Source organism: Carassius gibelio, chromosome A17 (assembly GCF_023724105.1).
Source record: "Carassius gibelio isolate Cgi1373 ecotype wild population from Czech Republic chromosome A17, carGib1.2-hapl.c, whole genome shotgun sequence".
In the NCBI taxonomy this organism is placed as follows: Eukaryota; Metazoa; Chordata; class Actinopteri; order Cypriniformes; family Cyprinidae; genus Carassius; species Carassius gibelio.
In genome coordinates this window covers 14,138,698-14,156,327 of record NC_068387.1, presented here as the reverse complement: position 1 = coordinate 14,156,327, position 17,630 = coordinate 14,138,698, and the positions used below count along the sequence as shown (strand labels likewise).

The 17,630-nt window shown below is 37.3% G+C and overlaps 1 protein-coding gene across 1 annotated transcript; it reads right to left on the bottom strand.

The window, feature by feature from the left end:
- Positions 1 to 1,695: 1,695 nt before the first annotated feature.
- LOC127933431 (tectonin beta-propeller repeat-containing protein 2) lies at positions 1,696 to 16,859 on the bottom strand. The gene is made up of 20 exons (XM_052530437.1): positions 16,741 to 16,859; positions 15,981 to 16,225; positions 15,754 to 15,882; positions 15,253 to 15,384; positions 14,923 to 15,080; positions 14,512 to 14,818; positions 14,284 to 14,416; positions 13,163 to 13,627; positions 12,346 to 13,073; positions 11,494 to 11,677; positions 11,208 to 11,381; positions 10,255 to 10,435; positions 9,522 to 9,663; positions 9,046 to 9,286; positions 8,834 to 8,927; positions 8,464 to 8,693; positions 4,720 to 4,868; positions 3,693 to 3,834; positions 3,391 to 3,540; positions 1,696 to 3,306 (listed from the first exon to the last, which is right to left on the bottom strand). The coding sequence occupies exons 2-20, from the start codon at positions 16,197 to 16,199 to the stop codon at positions 3,158 to 3,160; spliced, it is 4,107 nt and encodes a 1,368-aa protein (XP_052386397.1). The 5' UTR covers positions 16,200 to 16,225; positions 16,741 to 16,859; the 3' UTR covers positions 1,696 to 3,157.
- Between the last annotated feature and the right edge of the window lie 771 nt (positions 16,860 to 17,630).

Below are 17,630 nucleotides of genomic sequence, written 5' to 3'. Positions count from 1 at the left end.
AAGTATTTAACAAGGTACAAGTGCATTTACAGATAAAGCTGAATATATATATATGTATATATATATATATATATATATACAGTATTGTTCAAAATAATAGCAGTACAATGTGACTAACCAGAATAATCAAGGTTTTTAGTATATTTTTTATTGCTACGTGGCAAACAAGTTACCAGTATGTTCAGTAGATTGTCAGAAAACAAACAAGACCCAGCATTCATGATATGCACGCTCTTAAGGCTGTGCAATTGGGCAATTAGTTGAAAGGGGTGTGTTCAAAAAAATAGCAGTGTCTACCTTTGACTGTACAAACTCAAAACTATTTTGTACAAACATTTTTTTTTTTCTGGGATTTAGCAATCCTGTGAATCACTAAACTAATATTTAGTTGTATGACCACAGTTTTTTAAAACTGCTTGACATCTGTGTGGCATGGAGTCAACCAACTTGTGGCACCTCTCAGCTGTTATTCCACTCCATGATTCTTTAACAACATTCCACAATTCATTCACATTTCTTGGTTTTGCTTCAGAAACAGCATTTTTGATATCACCCCACACGTTCTCAATTGGATTAAGGTCTGGAGATTGGGCTGGCCACTCCATAACATTAATTTTGTTGGTTTGGAACCAAGACTTTGCCCGTTTACTAGTGTGTTTTGGGTCATTGTCTTGTTGAAACAACCATTTCAAGGGCATGTCCTCTTCAGCATAGGGCAACATGACCTCTTCAAGTATTTTAACATATGCAAACTGATCCATGATCCCTGGTATGCGATAAATAGGCCCAACACCATAGTAGGAGAAACATGCCCATATCATGATGCTTGCACCTCCATGCTTCAGTGTCTTCACTGTGTACTGTGGCTTGAATTCAGAGTTTGGGGGTCGTCTCACAAACTGCCTGTGGCCCTTGGACCCAAAAAGAACAATTGTACTCTCATCAGTCCACAAAATGTTCCTCCATTTCTCTTTAGGCCAGTTGATGTGTTCTTTGGCAAATTGTAACCTCTTCTGCACATGCCTTTTTTTTAACAGAGGGACTTTGCGGGGGATTCTTGAAAATAGATTAGCTTCACACAGACGTCTTCTAACTGTCACAGTACTTACAGGTAACTCCAGACTGTCTTTGATCATCCTGGAGGTGATCATTGGCTGAGCCTTTGCCATTCTGGTTATTCTTCTATCCATTTTGATGGTTGTCTTCCGTTTTCTTCCACGTCTCTCTGGTTTTGCTCTCCATTTTAAGGCATTGGAGATCATTTTAGCTGAACAGCCTATCATTTTTTGCACCTCTTTATAGGTTTTCCCCTCTCTAATCAACTTTTTAATCAAAGTACGCTGTTCTTCTGAACGTCTTGAACGACCCATTTTCCTCAGCTTTCAAATGCATGTTCAACAAGTGTTGGCTTCATCCTTAAATAGGGGCCACCTGATTCACACCTGTTTCTTCACAAAATTGATGACCTCAGTGATTGAATGCCACACTGCTATTTTTTTGAACACACCCCTTTCAACTAGTTCAACTAATTGCCCAATTGCACAGCCTTAAGAGCGTGCATATCATGAATGCTGGGTCTCATTTGTTTTCTGAGAATCTACTGAACCTACTGGTAACTTGTTTGCCACGTAGAAATAAAAAAAATATACGAAAAACCTTGATTATTCTGGTTAGTCACATTGTACTGCTATTATTTTGAACAATACTGTATATATATATATATATGTGTGTGTGTGTGTGTGTGTACAATGAACCAAATTATAAACAAAACACTTTTGTTTTGGTCCCAATTGTTTATAAGCTGAACTCAAAGATCTGAGACTTTTTCCTATGTTCACAAAAGCCCTATTTCTCTCAAATATTGTTCACAAATCTGTCTAAATCTGTGTTAGTGAGCACTTCTCCTTTGCTGAGATAATCCATCCACCTCACAGGTGTGGCATATCAAGATGCTGATTAGACAGCATGATGAAACACAGGTGTGCCTTAGGCTGGCCACAATAAAAGGCCACTCTAATATATTTTATAAATTTAAAAATTTAATTTATGCATTTAGCAGACGCTTTTATCCAAAGTGACTTACAGTGCATTCAGGCTATCAATTTTTATCTATCATGTGTTCCCTCGGAATCAAACCCCCAACCTTGTCTAAACTATATTGTAGCATATATTTCTTGTACTTATAATTATAATAAAAATGTGTTTGGTCAAATAAGAGATATTTACATAATATATCCCTCTAAAGCAGTAGATTCACTATAAACAGATTCACATTAACCATTTCCAATGTTGTGAGCAAAGTGCATTAGGATACTCTACTATTCAAAGGTCTTTTATGCTCAGCAAGGCTGCATTTATTTGATCAAAAACAGCAATATTCTGAAATATTCTTAAAATGTAAAATAACTTTTTTGCTACATTTTTTAAAATATAATGTATTCCTGTGATGGTAAAGCTGAATTTGCAGCCATTACTGTAGCCTTTAGTTTAGTGTCACATGATCCTTCAGGAATCATTCTAATATGCTCATTTGCTGCTGAATTTATTTTTATTATCAATGTTAAAACAGCTGTGCTGCTTAATATTTTTGTGGAAACTACGATACATTTGTTTTCAGGATTGTTTGATGACTGAAAAAGTTAAAAGAAACATAGATATTTGAAATCAGAATCTTCTGTAACATTATAAATGTTTTTACTGTCACCTTTGATCACTCCAATGCGTTCTTGCTCGATAGTATTAATATCTTATAAAATAAAAATCTTACTGAACCTAAACTTTTGAATGATAATATATAAACGGAACCTCCTTCTTAAATCAATAGGAGTTAAAAAAATTAATAACTGATCTAAAAATGCATGTAGACATTAAAACTTACAAAAATAATGTGCTGGATAAAAATTTCAATTTCAGGTCATAAGGTGCACAAGGAGTTCAACCCCCCCCCCCCCCCCCCAATAGAAAAATACAGCATATTATTTTAATTTCAAAAGAGCCTAATATACTAATAAGAATTTAAGCAACATAAGGGTGAGTAAATGACGACAGAATTTTCTTTTTTTTAGGTGAACTACTCCTTTAAGAAGGAATAATTAAAGTGCCTGGAAAGAAATTTCACAGAACAGTGTTTCCGGGATACTTTGACAATTTGTGGCATCTAAATCACCTCCCACTCTTCCTCCAGCTCCTCTCCACTCAGAGAACCCGTGTTGCCATGGCTGTTGCTCCTGTTATTCTGTAGAGTCTTGGTAAGGCGTTGGTTGAGAGCACCACTAGCGACTGCCCACAGTTCATCCATCGGGGTCACTGCAAAAAAACAGCTACTTGGTCATTTTTTTTCATTTATGCATGCAGATATTCATTTCATCATCACCGATTCTAAACACTCACCTGCAAGCCAGCTGACCAATCCTGGGATCTTCTTCCAGTAGTCTCCAGCTGGGTTTCTCTCTGTAATGCCGTATCGACGTGCCACTTCACCATTAGGAAGGCGAACCCAAGCTGTCCTCATACTTAGAACCAATTGACTTGCCTGTAGTCCTACAGTTTGGAAAAAAATACTTGAACCAACAACCAGTCAAACAAGTTTCTGCTCTAATAAAACATCTTTGAAAATGAGTTGAGGAATAATAAAGTCTGAATACAAGAAGAAGAATAAAAACAGCTAATGAGATTATGTAATGAAGGTATACCAGGAATGTGCTCCCAGGCAGTTCCGACAGGCATCTCTTCAGTGATGCCGACGCGCACATGCACACTGCCTCTGTTGTCCAGCGCCCACAGCATGCGGTCATTTGGACTAGTTTGAATTTTCACCAGATGAAGGCCAGCAGGCTGCTCAAAAAACACACAAGAGTAAGAGAAGTGTATAATGTTGGTGAAATATTCACATTGTGTCAAGGGCCAAATGTATCCCTCACTGGTCATGGTAGTAATGGTTCATCAAAAAAAAATAATAGTTACTGTAAACTAAAATTTTCTGTATGGAATCAGTATTCAGCTGGTCATTTGTAAACAAATGTAACTGAATTTGATTTTTTTTTTTAAGAATAATTTAAAAACATCAAATTTGATACCTATGTCACATTAATTTTAATGATGGTTTGATAACAGTTCAAAAGTTTGGAGTCAGTAAGATTTTTTTATGTTTTTTGTTTTTATAGGTCTCTCTTGTGCTCACCAAGGCATTTATTTGATCAAAAATATAGTAAAAACAATAATACTGTGAAATTTTATTGCAATTTAAAATACCCGTTTTATATAAAATGTATTCCTGTGATGGCAAAGCAGCTGTTTCTCCAGTCTTCAGTGTCACATGATCTTTCAGAAATGATTGGAATATGCTGATTTGCTGCTCAAGAAACATTTCTGAATAATATCAATGTTGAAAACAGTTGGGCTGCTTACAATGTTTGTGGAAACCCTACTTTTTCTTTGATTTGTTTGATTCATTGATGCAAATAAATCCAAAAGAACAGCATTCCTTTTAAAAACCCGAAATCTTTTTTTTTTTTTTTTTTAACCAAAAATGTACTATTTACTGTCACTTTTGATTAATGTACATAATGTATCTTTGAATAGAAGTATTAATTTAATTAAAATAAATCTCACTGACCCCAAACTTTTGAACATTTGAATATTTAAAATGGATGTAAGCTTGTGTATGAGCTGTAACTACATTAGAGATAGGATTTTGCAGTCAGTACAATGCTTGTTTACCTGTTCGGGAGGTTCGATGCAGATCCAGGCAGGGAGCATCATGCTGGGGTTCAAAGGTTGAGTTCCAACCCGAAAATACACCATTCCATTATTATCACATGCCCAAACATTTTGACTGCCACAAGACAAACTGAGAAACTTCACATGTCCTGTGAGGGAGTAACAGAGAGAGAAAAAGAGAGATTTCCCATGTCACCATGATATTCCAGTAAAACATGAGGTTCAGGGAATGAACATCCCATTAATGTAAGACTCAGGGATTCTTTTCCACAACCTAAACTTGTCTCACTTAGATAATTGCACACATTTGATCAATATACCATATGATTGGTCATATTTATTGCTGTAAACAACATCAGACAAGTTACACACAATAGATTTGAAAGGTTCATTTTAATTACTCACGTAACCAGAACACACCGGTGTGTAAAACTCTTGGACGTTTTGTAAAGATTATATATGTAGCAAACTTTAAATATTTCACATACATTAAAAAAAAAAAATGTATCCAGCCAGCGGTCCATGGGTGTGACGTCTGAGGTTGAGACTACATTTTAATAGACTTTAAATGTGTTGCAATTCCTTAAATAACTCACTGTACCTGGAAATATTTTGCAATCACAATCCACCTGATGGTGACTGATAAAAGTTAAGCTGAGTTAAGCTCTACAGCATACATTACATCTAGCACCATTTCACTAATGTCTATGTCAAGGACATCCAGGGCCATTTTTCCAGACTCCTTAAGACTTTAGAACTGTACATAGCTCTTGTCTGTACACTATGATATGATAGAGGCACTGTGAAACCTTGAAAACACAGTTATACATCACGGCACGTCATGAGGGTTTTGTTGAACACTTAGATAAGCAAATCTTAACATAACGTGATACACTAACACACATTCTCTCCTTCGTTTACAGCTCATACTTTCAATGATAGTATTCATTTTGTAGTGTGATTACATATCTACTGAGCAATATAAATGATAAAAACACTATTTAATATTTACACTTCAGCACAAAAGTTTGAGGTCTGTAAGATTTTTTTTTTTTTGTGATGAAAGAAATTAATACTTTTATTCACCAAGGATGCATTAAACTGATCAAAAGTTACAGTAACACATTCATAATTTTATATTAAAAAAAAACTTTAAACAAATAAAAAAAAAAAAACACCTACAAACATTTTCAACACTGTTAATAATAAGAAGAAATGTTTCCCAAGCAAAAAGTCAACATATTAGAATGATTTCTGAAGGATGATGTGACACTGAAGATTTAGCTTTGCCATCACAGGAATAAAATACATTTTAAAATATATTAAAATAGAAGACGCTTTATTTAAATTGTAATAATATTTCTCTACTAATATTTTACTCTCTAATGCAGCCTTGCAATCATTAGAGAAATCTTTCAAAAATCATACTGACCCCAAACTTTTGAATGGTAGTGTATATATCAATATATACTCAGTTCTGTTAAGATAAAAGTATCGGGACACTTTTTTTCCTAATAGCTCAAACAATTATAAGAAAAATGTCTAACATACAATTTTCTTCCCACCTAGTTCATTACCTTTACATAAACTGAATGAATTTATTTTGATGTAGTGGTTTAAATATAACTCTCATTCAAAGCAAAACAGAAAAACGTGAAATCTACTTTATCGACGATTGCTGGCTGTCTCACATTCTTTCATGGAGTTAGATAGAACGGAACACACCTATCTACCAAATCAATGCAAAAAAAGGGTGCCTGATGAACACAATGATTGGAAACAATAGATTGCTTAAATGTCGTCACACCCCTTGGCCTTTGGCCACAACAGCTCTTTACACAATGTGCTGATTAATTACCAACAAAACGAGATAAAGCAAAGCTGACGCTTCAGTTCATTGGATGGCCTTTTTCTAAACCATGAGTGTGTTTCTACTGTAGCATTTTAAAAGTTTACCTGAAACGAGACAACTCAATGAAAACAAATGCCACAGGACATTTAAAGTGATACTCCACCCCAAAATGAAAACTTTTGCCATTAATCACTTACCCCCATGTTGTAGAAAACTGTGTGGCGTGGCTGACACAGAAGAGAATATGCTGCCTGCGTACAGCTCAGATTCTCCAAATTGGCGCTATGCTGATGTATAGTGACACAGAGGAGACAAGTTGTTCAATAAAGTCGTTATTTTTGTTTTATTCGCATACAAAAAGTATCGTCGTTGCCTCATAACATTACAGTTGAACTGATGGCAGATGGATTATTCTGACGATGCTTTTCATACTTTTCTGGACCTTAACAGTGTATTTTACTTAGCAGTCTATGTGACAGTTACAAGCCTCCCGGTTTTCATCCAAAATATCTTAAATTGTGTTCTGAAGACGAACTAAGCTTACGGGTGTGGAACGACATAGGGGTAAGTGATTAATGACAAAATTTTCATTTTGGGGTGGAGTATCCCTTTAACACAGACCAAGGTTTGTGAGACTCATCTAGACTCTAACAAACCAGTATTTCAAGATACAACTCTAATAACTCGAGACGGACAGGGCTACAGTTGTTCCATCACGTGGCTCTGCTTATTTGTGTCTCCACCCATGTCACATCACAAACACACGCACACACAGACACAGACACAAAACACACACTTGTGCTCCATAAACAAACACCTTCCATTGACTGCATTGAAGTGCAAGCCATGTAATTAAAATATGTCTGATGTAATCAGATTAGATGAGCCTGCATTGTCATTTCAATGGAAAGCTGCATTGATTGCAATTGGGATTTGTGAACTTGTGTCTTGTTACCAAATTCACTGATTAAATGTGTGTTTAATGCATTCCTAAAGCCTAATCACTGCAATATTCAATACTAAAGGACTGCTCTCTTCCTCTCATGACCTTTGATAGCTAGCTTACAGGCTTCATTACAAAACATGTGTTATGCAAGAACCACCTGCTTGAATTAAAAATATAAACAGCACCCCTAGCAACAGGCGGTTATGAATGATACACAAAACCGTGGCTTGCCATTTAACATGTCCGAAGCTAAACATTCCCAGAAATGGAACTGAAGACATTAAAGTGAAAGCTACAGGGGTTTAATAGGAGTATAGCTTCAGTGGAAGAGGGAGAGGGCTGGTTATCTGTGAATATGACAGAAGCAGGTCAGAGGCAGATCACATAGACCTCCAGGAGACATGGTAATCTGAACTAGGGACAGAAACAGGAGAGGGTCCTCAGCAAGGTCTGCCCAACTTGCGTCATTCTGTCACACACGACTTACGTATATGACATTTGAGACCTTGAGGAGCAGCGACATTTGAGCAAATTATTTAAATCATGTGTCAGACATCATCATCATAAGGATGACTATTAAGTGCTATCTAATGCATATGTGAGTGAATGCAAAAAAAAAAAGAACTCCTGTTGACAGTTCTCCTAATGTCCAAATAGATTTTTCAGGGGATAATTTGTTAGTTATTATAAAAAATCTAATTAAAAAAAATCTGTTCTTTTGTATCTAATGTATAACAATTTCCATAAAAATGTTAAGCTTCACAACTGTTTTCAACGTTATAATAAAAAATAAAAATTCAGCTTTGCAAGGATAAAATTTGTTCTGTTTCACAATATTAATGTTTTCTAATTTTTTGGGGGGTGTTCACACATTACAAGTGTTTAAATTTAGCCAGCATGTGATCCACTGATAAAGCTACTGTCAAAGCAAAGAAAATTCTCTCACCAAGCTGGCTGAGGTCCAGTAATGTCCATTGCATTCCTGTGGAACAACTGGCTGATAAAGTGCGGATGTGGACGCGGCCGTGGTGATCTAAACCCCACAGAGCATCACGACAGGCCGAGAGCTGTACCATCTCTACGTCTGGGGGAAACTGTATGGTGAAGGGCCGCATCTGGAGGTCTTGGTCCCAGATACAGAACAGGTCTTTCCTGCTCTGGCCTAACCATAGGAAACTCCCTGTGGAGACATCCGCGAGATAAACAAACATGCTTGAATATATCGTTTTTAATTGTGTGCAGTATTTAATTGCTTTCTGCATGCCAACAGATACTGCACAGGTGTGAAAATGCGAAGAGAAAGACAGGATTTCTACATGCCCTCTTTAGCTGGAGCCTCAGAGGAGAACACAAATGCCCATTTTGTGGCAGAGGCTGTTCCTCTAGGTATAATATTCTTCCAAAATGCCCCTGCATTAAAAAGAACATCACTATTTAAAAAAGATGAAATTTTCAAACAAGAAGCAATCAAAAGGTCCTCAGACAAATGAAAAGCATATTTTGGTTTCCCATACTCAGTTTGTCATACCGATGAGGCTGCCTTTGGCAACGTGAAACTCATTCCGTCCAGAAGCAACCCACACGCCACTGGTGCTGACACTGATGAGGCTAGGCTGGCACTGGGAGTGCTGGGAAAGGAAGGCCACACGCAGACGTTCAGCAACCCGCTCGACCGGAGCTCTGGTGGCTGTGGCGACAGTCTGTGTGGCCTGGATCAGAGTCTGGAAAAGACCACCCTGATCAAACACCACGTAGTCTGTGATGCTCACCTAAATGAAAAAGTCATGCAGAGAAAAAGATGTTAATTGTTTTGATAAATCTGAAACATTTATGCTATGAAGCGGTCTCTTTCAATCAATGAGCTTTTGGAATAATTCGCATTTTTGTACTAAATGTGTAATTCATCTACAGAAGGGGTGGTAAACACACAGCATATAGGCGGCAGAAAATCTGACCAGCTCTAGAAGAGGATATATCGTGCATAAATATATTACATGTATATACCTGCCACCAGTGATCACCTTCACCTTGGGGATTTTTAGCCGTGACCCCTGTTCTGAACCATAAGTTGCCACTAGTATCCAATGCCCAGACTGTGTTATTCTCACCCAGAGCAATACAGATGGGTTCAAGACCTTGGCTCTCACTATGGACACACAAACACACATATCAATGCTTAAATTTATTTCTACAGCAAAAGCTAGCATTAAAAATGTCCAGTTTATCCACAATATACATCAACAACATGCCTTTGAAAAACATTAATTAGCATTAGCACAACTTGCACAGTGTTAGGGTTGGCAGGCCATAAATCAAATATTCATAAATCAAAATGTTGCTCACAGGGCTACGTTGCGACATACAGCTGTGATCAATTGTACATACACTTTGCAGTATATTATTATTAAATGTAACTTATTTTGTCTTCTTGGAAACATGCAATTATCTTCTGTGGCTTCTGAAGTGCAGTACTAAATGATAATATATATATATATATATATATATATATATATATATATATATATATATACACAAACACACACACTTTTGACCATAGCTGTATATGTAAACTAAATTAAACATTTAAAAAAAAATAGCATACTTTCGATTTGCAAAATAAGATGGACACAACTTTGACACTGCATTACGTGTAAAACCAGTCCAGAAATCATTGTTTTATTTATTCACTATAGTGATTTTGCAATCAGCTTAGAGAAAACCACGATGACAGACATACCTGACGGTGTCATGCTTCCAGTGCTCCCCCTCTGCACAATAGCTGCTGACACCCTCTCTGTAAAACACACCCCTCTGCTCACTCAGTGCCCACGCCACAATGCCACGTGCTGCTATCTGCGCCATGGGGCATGGACAGTCCACCTTCACTGACCGTGCACATGGCCTGTCCACACTCAGCCCTGAAGACACACATAGAGCAACGGTATTCATCAGCTGATTACACTACAACAGCACACCTTCGGTTGGTTTATGCATATTTTCATAGTTACTATTCCCAATAAAACCAGAAACTGCTACTAGTGAACATTTTTAGTAATATGTTCACAGTACTGTAGCTAATGAACTCACTTTAGGTAGGGGGTCATAAAGAGAAGATAAGGCTTTAACAGAGCCATAAAGTAACGGAAACAGTTGAGTTGATTATAATCTTCATCACTGCATGCCAAAGTTAAATTGGTAGCTCTTTTCCATTCAATTACACTGTAGTATAATTATGATTTTGTTAGTTAAAACAATTTTTTCAAGTCACATGGACCTCTTTAATGCTATTGCATCCTTTTGAGCTTTTAAAGTCATCAGCCCACATGAGAACTAAATTGCATAGAAAAAAGCAACTAGTGCATTTCTCCATTTGTGTTACATTAGAGAATTAAAGTCACATGGGTTTGAAACAACAAGGTGAGTTAATAATGACTTTCATTAATTTTTTATAAATGATTAATTTTCATTTTGGGGTGATCTGTCCTGCTAACTTAAGTACAATGACTTATTCTCAAGTACATGCAGCACTCTCTAGTGGTCCAATCGTGAAATAACATCTCTCTCTGTGGTCTGCGGCGATATTGTAATAGATTTTAAGTAAAATACTTTATCCTATCCCGGATAAATAAACAATGAGTAGAATATGTGATTGTAATGTGAGAGCACTATGGTGTGTTTATTCTCTCACACCTGTCTGTATGTACAGGTCTCCATTAGTGCGAATGATCCAGGCTGTGTCATCACCAAGAGCCACAAACGCTGTGTCGTCCAGGGCTTTGTACCAGTGTCTCTTCCCTTTGATGGTGATTTTCCCGCAAGCGTAAGCAGTCATGGTCTTCTGCTCAACCTTCCACAGCAATGAGCCTAAGCAAACACATCAGCAACAGGACAACGTTTAGTCTAGAACAACAATAACTAATACTTGCTTATGAAGTTGTGTGCTTATTTATTAACAAAACAAATCTATGCCCTTTACCTGATGGGGACAGCGCCACCTGATGGATATTTTCCTCAAACTTCTGCCAGCTCAAGCTAGCATTAGGAAGACCGCTACAGAAAAGGCCTCCTTTAAAGTCAAGACACCAGATATGTCTGTACGTTACTACTAGACTGAGGATGCCACCGCCAGGCCCAGTGTAGCCCATCCAACTTTCAGCCAACTTCAAACAAAGAGAAATACATACGGAACGAGATTAAAACAGAGAACACATGACATCAATACAATTTAATACGGTGATTCTCACAAAGACTTTTAAAAACATTCTACTGCTGTTCTTTCATACTTTTATTCAGCGAGGATGCACTAAATTGATCAAATGCGACAGTAAAGACATTTATTACATACATTTCTGTTTTAAATAAATGCTATTCTTTTAAACTTCCATTCATCAAAATTCTCGGTTTCCAAAAAAATTTGTTTTCAATGTTGATAATAAACGAAATGTTTATTGAGCACCAAATCTGCATATTAGAATGATTTCTGAAGGATCATGTGAGAATGAGGATTGGGATAATGGTGCTGAAAAAACAGCTCTACCATCACAGGTATAAATTACTTTACATATATTATGTTTATATATATATATATATATGTGTGTGTGTGTGTGTGTGTGTGTGTGTATATATATATATATATATATATATATACACTGTACAAAGAAACTGTTAATGTAAGAATATTTCAAAATATTGGTGTTGTAATCTTTAACCAAACACATATAGCCTTATCGAACATAAGTGACTGAACCCAAAATTCTATAAATTATGCAAGTAACCTTCTCCTGATCTGATACAGATCTCTGATCTGTTAGTTCTTTAGCTATCTTACCTGGTCGACTTTGAGGAGCTGCGTCTCTTCGTCCTCCTTCTGCTCAGCAGATGAGCTCTGCAAGCTCAGGGCATTCAGTCCGTCCGCTAGACTAGCACTGGATGGCACACCATGTGCATAGATGTCCTCCTCGTCACTAGATGGTGTTGGCTCGGGTTCCGGGGAGTAACCCAGCGGCCTAATGGGATCATAATCCAAATGAAAGTCTCCATGTAAACTCCGTTTAAAATCTTCCTCTGAATCCTTCAGGGTGTCTTTGCTCTCATTCACATATTGCTTCATGATGTCCTGCTCATCAGCTGCCTGCATGTATGAGAAGGTACATTCCAGTAGCACGTCCACATCAGGTGTAGCTGCAATTTGCTCGTTTTCTGCAAACACATTTTCACTGTACACCTGACACTCCATATCTTGTATTGCCAGTGATGTAGGGCAAGCCGGTAGGGTCTCTGCTGTTTGGTTAACTGGATCCTGAAGAGGCTCTTCGCTGTGTAAGGGCTCTGATGGCCTCTGAATGGTTAAGGCATTTGAATTGTGGGATTCTCCACAGATGGAACCATCCTGGTCAGGTGAGCCGGCACTGTGCAGGTCGGGGCTGCTGCACAGAAGGCTGGTGTGGTCTGAAGGAGGCTCGCTCATGGGTGTGTTTAGAACATCACTGCCTGCACTATCCTGGCTGAAAATGCTCTCTGACCAGCTGCTGCGCTCGTTGACACAGGTCCCACTCGCTACAGTTATACAAGAACGTATGGAGAACATCAGTGAATGGAATATAATCAAATTTACACACCACATCATGTGATACTGATCCTCTTACCCTGCCGTCTTCTCTTGCCTTTCTTCTTCAACTTGATGGCCTTGACCACCAGCTCCTGTTGGAAATCTTCTTGGGTGATGGGGCTGTATCGGCTAGAGGAGAGTTCTGAGGTGGAGGCTTCCGTGTTGGTAAACATGCCCTGTGCACTCTCCCATGAGGTGACTGAGCTGCTGCGGCTGCGGGACTCCACTGTACCCAAACTGGCCCGCTGCTGCTCCAAGTCCTCTGCCACCTCCAGAGCCTCTACCACATGGCCGAATTCCTCAGGATGCTGCTCCTCCTGCACCTCCTCTGACTGCTCAACCCCATCATGCACCTCCTCTGAGTTAGGACTGGCTTGAGTCTCCTGCTCTGTAATAATGGGCATGGTCCTGATTGGTTGAGCAATTTCCACGGCACCATTAGGAGGCAGCAATATAGTGGGTGTGGAAGGAGGAGATGTAAAATGGTTGGAGTGGTCTAATACTGAGGAAGAAAGCATAAGAAAGATATGCATCTAAGATACAGCGGCCCCAAAAGAAGTGTGGACATGCGTGTAATACTAAAATTCTTTCCAAGCAAAATATATAAAAAAAGAAGTTAATACTTTTATTCAGCAAGGATACATTAATGAGATAATTGATTACACTTTATAATAACTTTTTTTATTAATAAATCATTAACAAGCTTTATATAAGCTTTAACAAATCATTAGTCTATATTCATTAGTTATATATTCAGATATATGAATATATACAATATATATGTAGAAGCATGAGATAATGCATTTTTTAATGTTTACTAATGAATTTATTAAACATTACCTAATAATTAACAGATAATTTTATGGTCATTTTAAGATCATATTTTAATTGATATAAAAAAATTGATAAGCTATTTTTTCACAACATTTCTAAATGTAAACAAGAGCATTAGGTTATATGTTAACTCAGAATTTAAATTTAATATTTTTGTTAAGAGAGAGAGGCACACAAATGTAAAAAATATTTGTAAAAAACAATGCATTTTTTTCAACTACGAAGGGCAAAAGAGGCATTTTCCTACCCCTTAATATCAGAGTACTGCTGATGGAGCAAAGTGCATGACTAAAACTGCCACTACGGCATCAGTACTGTACTCACAGTTGGAAACCAATCCCTCGGGGCAATCTGAGATCCGCAAAATGTCCCGATCTCCTTTCAGAATGAAGATTTCATTCTCCGTGCATGACACAGACACTATATCTCCACTGCTTTCCAATCCTCCAATGATGACCTTAAAGAGTGAATGAAATAAGCGAGAAAAAACGCACAAATTAAGTTTGCATTGACAACATATCAATTATGAATATAATTTAGATTAATTCATACTTGATTGGTACAGTCCACAACATAAACACTATATTCGTTCCAGCTGAGGACCCAGCCCTCCTTCTGGAAGCAGTTGACTATTCCCAACTGTCTTTCTGAAAGTTTGTAGCCACTGTTGGAGCCTGAACGTGGGAACAGCTCAAACTGAGGTATATCCTGACTAAAAAGTGGCTTTAGGATGTGGGTCTCCCCGACACGTCCCCGCACATCCGTCGTCCACAGACGCAACCCAGGCCTGGCTGCATAAACAACCAGATCGCTCTGTTTGCACAGAGCTGGTTGAAAGCAGGCACCAAACTTGCCATTGCTGTAAAAAGAAAGCCAGATATCAAGAATTCAGCATAAACGCAGTGCTGCAACCCTGACAATGACAGATTACTTTTAGGCGAAGATGGCCTGAGGGTTTTGTACCTTTTACGTGGTTTAGTGCCCAGCTGATGATGCGACTGCTCTTGTGTGTAGAAGAGCACAGAGCGCTGATGGGACGAAACCAAAAGTACTTTCTGACTATATTCCAACTGAACTATTGCTGAAGGCTCTTCAAAGAGGACCACTGGATTACATACTCCCTTAAAGACCAATGCACACACACACACACACACACACACATATTCAGCCACTAGACAGTAAAACAAAATCAGACTTCTGAAAGACAAAAAATGTCAGATTTCTAAAACTATATGATCCAACTAACAGTGAATATCTGAAACAGATTAAATCGACTGCTTATAAAATACTTACTTGATCCAAGTCCACAGAAGAACAAACCACCCTCCCTTTATCATCACCAGAGAAGAGCTTCATGCCATTAGCACTCCATGTTAATGCAGTAATTGTGCTTTTGTGCAAGCCCACAACATCAAATCTTCTCAGCTGTAATAAGACACAGAAATTGACACCATGGTCTTTTACTAATAAGATGTATTCATCAATAATCAGCTTATCAATCATATAAATGTTTCCTTCATATATATATATATATATATATATATATATATATTTTTTTTTTTAGGAAGGGACATATACACACCTAAATTAAAGTTAAAAGCTAAATATAATAAATGCTTAATTTGTATCTTCTAATAAGTAAAAAGGAAAGTAAAAAAATGCTGTATTAAAGAGTCATTGACATATTATTCCAATAAAATGTTAATTGTCTTGGAGAAAAAAATAAATAAACCTAATCACTTATTTAATGAAACCCTTGCTACTTGAAAACTGTAATCTGAGATGAAATTGTACCTCTTTATTTCTACCAGGCAATGGTGACACAAGCTGAAAGAAAGCAACCCGGCCTGATGCTGTCCCAACAGCCACAAGATCATCGAAACAATTCAGCAATTTCACTGCAGTAATGGTCTCACACTTGCCCTATTAAAACAAATTACATATTGTAGAAAACATTTCTTAACCAAATGAGATCAACAGTGAGTGATGCAGAAGAAAGAGGAAGCACTACGCAGACTTACCTCTATATTGTATTTGTTCATCTGGCTTACTCTCCTGCCGTAAAGGTACAGCATGCCAATGCTGCTGCCAATGGCCATATAATCACTGTTGCTGTCCAATGCAGTCAAGTAGACCGGGATCGAGCGGAAACCTTTCTGGACTTTAGTGGGGATGGCATTGAGAAGGTAGTAGAGTGGGCAGAACTCCCTCAATAGCAGTGGTGCTGGATGGGTGGCCATTGTCAACCTATGGCTCTGTGTTCCCTCTGATGAGGAAACATAAAAAACAAAAAAATCTATTTTAAATGTTCATTTCCAAGTACAATATGTTAAAAGTGTATGTCTCTTATCAAAATATAGAAGTTATTATGGAGCTTTATTCTTTTATTGCCTAATCACGTGGTTAGTCATTGTTCTTTCTAACACAGCACGTCCACTTCGCATTGACAATTAAATTATCAATCGCATCTAAACATCTATTTAGTCAACTAAATAGTGAACACACACACAAGCCAATATTAACAACAATAACCACGCCTTAAATACACAAACAACGTTAAAAGTTGCTTTATCGTGTTAAACAAGATAATGTAGGACAGTACGCGTCTAACTGTTTTATTTGTGGTCTGGTGTACTAGTTTGAATAAATAACAAAGACTAACAACAAACAACAACAAAAAATTGCCTTTTGCAATTTGCTATGTGTAAACTTTCTAGCTAGCGTAACGTATCTTACTCCACGAGGTAAACTACTGAGCTTCTCAGTTTCTACAGAACTTACCACCGGGAAAGATTCACATTTATTCTGAAACGTAAACGTCTTTATAGTTTAGAAAAGGGCGATCTGTTGACATTTCTGCTGCTTTGACAGCTTTTGTTGTTTTTCTTCGTTGTTCTGAGTTGAAAATGAAATTTCAATCCAGCGACACCTACAGCAGCGGAAGTTAAACTCACGTCGCTTAAATTCCCACAGACCCTTCTCTAAATTCTGTATACATAGGTAGAATTGTTTAAGTTTATCCAAGTTTGTGACATTTAAAAATAATGTATGATCTATGTATTATGCTTGGTGGTTGTGTTTAACAATGATAGCGTCTGCTTTGAAGAGGTTTACTAAAGCTATAATAATAATAGCTAATAAACTTTCCTCTCTGTGGATTTTATTTAAAATTAATCTTTTCATGTTGACCTTCTTGAAATATTATTGTGCTTTATTTACCAAAATTATTCTAATTTAAAATAGTTTGAAACCAACATACAATTCATGAGATGAAAATTATGCACAGCTAATGAAATAATGATATCATCGTTGTATGGTATGGCAATGCTTGTCAAAGTAACATCATTAGAAATGACATGAACTCAAATTTAATAGAAAAAAAATGGATCTATAGATTTGAAATTGAACAAACAGTAATGTATTCAGTAATAACATAGTTATGACTCTGACTAGTTATCTTTCTTCACCAAAAAGTCTGTTAGACAGACTGTATAAATCAGCAATATTATGATCTGCTAAATGAGTTTGCTGCAGGGCCAGTATTGTACCGAATTCTGTGACCCACCAAATTATATGACAAGTAGGTGCTATATTGAGCTAATCCAATGTACTCCCTCGCTACAGTGCCTACTAGATCACAGAATTTGGTGTAACAGTGGCTAATTAACTAA

Bases quoted from the DNA above. Each gene is read 5' to 3' on its own strand.
- LOC127933431 (XM_052530437.1), bottom strand. From the start codon at position 16,199: ATGGCCACCCATCCAGCACCACTGCTATTGAGGGAGTTCTGCCCACTC. The intron at 4,869-8,463 runs GTGAGAGAATTT...ACTCCCTCACAG, and splicing joins ACTGGACCTCAGCCAGCTTG to GACATGTGAAGTTTCTCAGT. The intron at 3,307-3,390 runs GTGAGTGTTTAG...GTTTTTTTGCAG, and splicing joins ATTGGTCAGCTGGCTTGCAG to TGACCCCGATGGATGAACTG.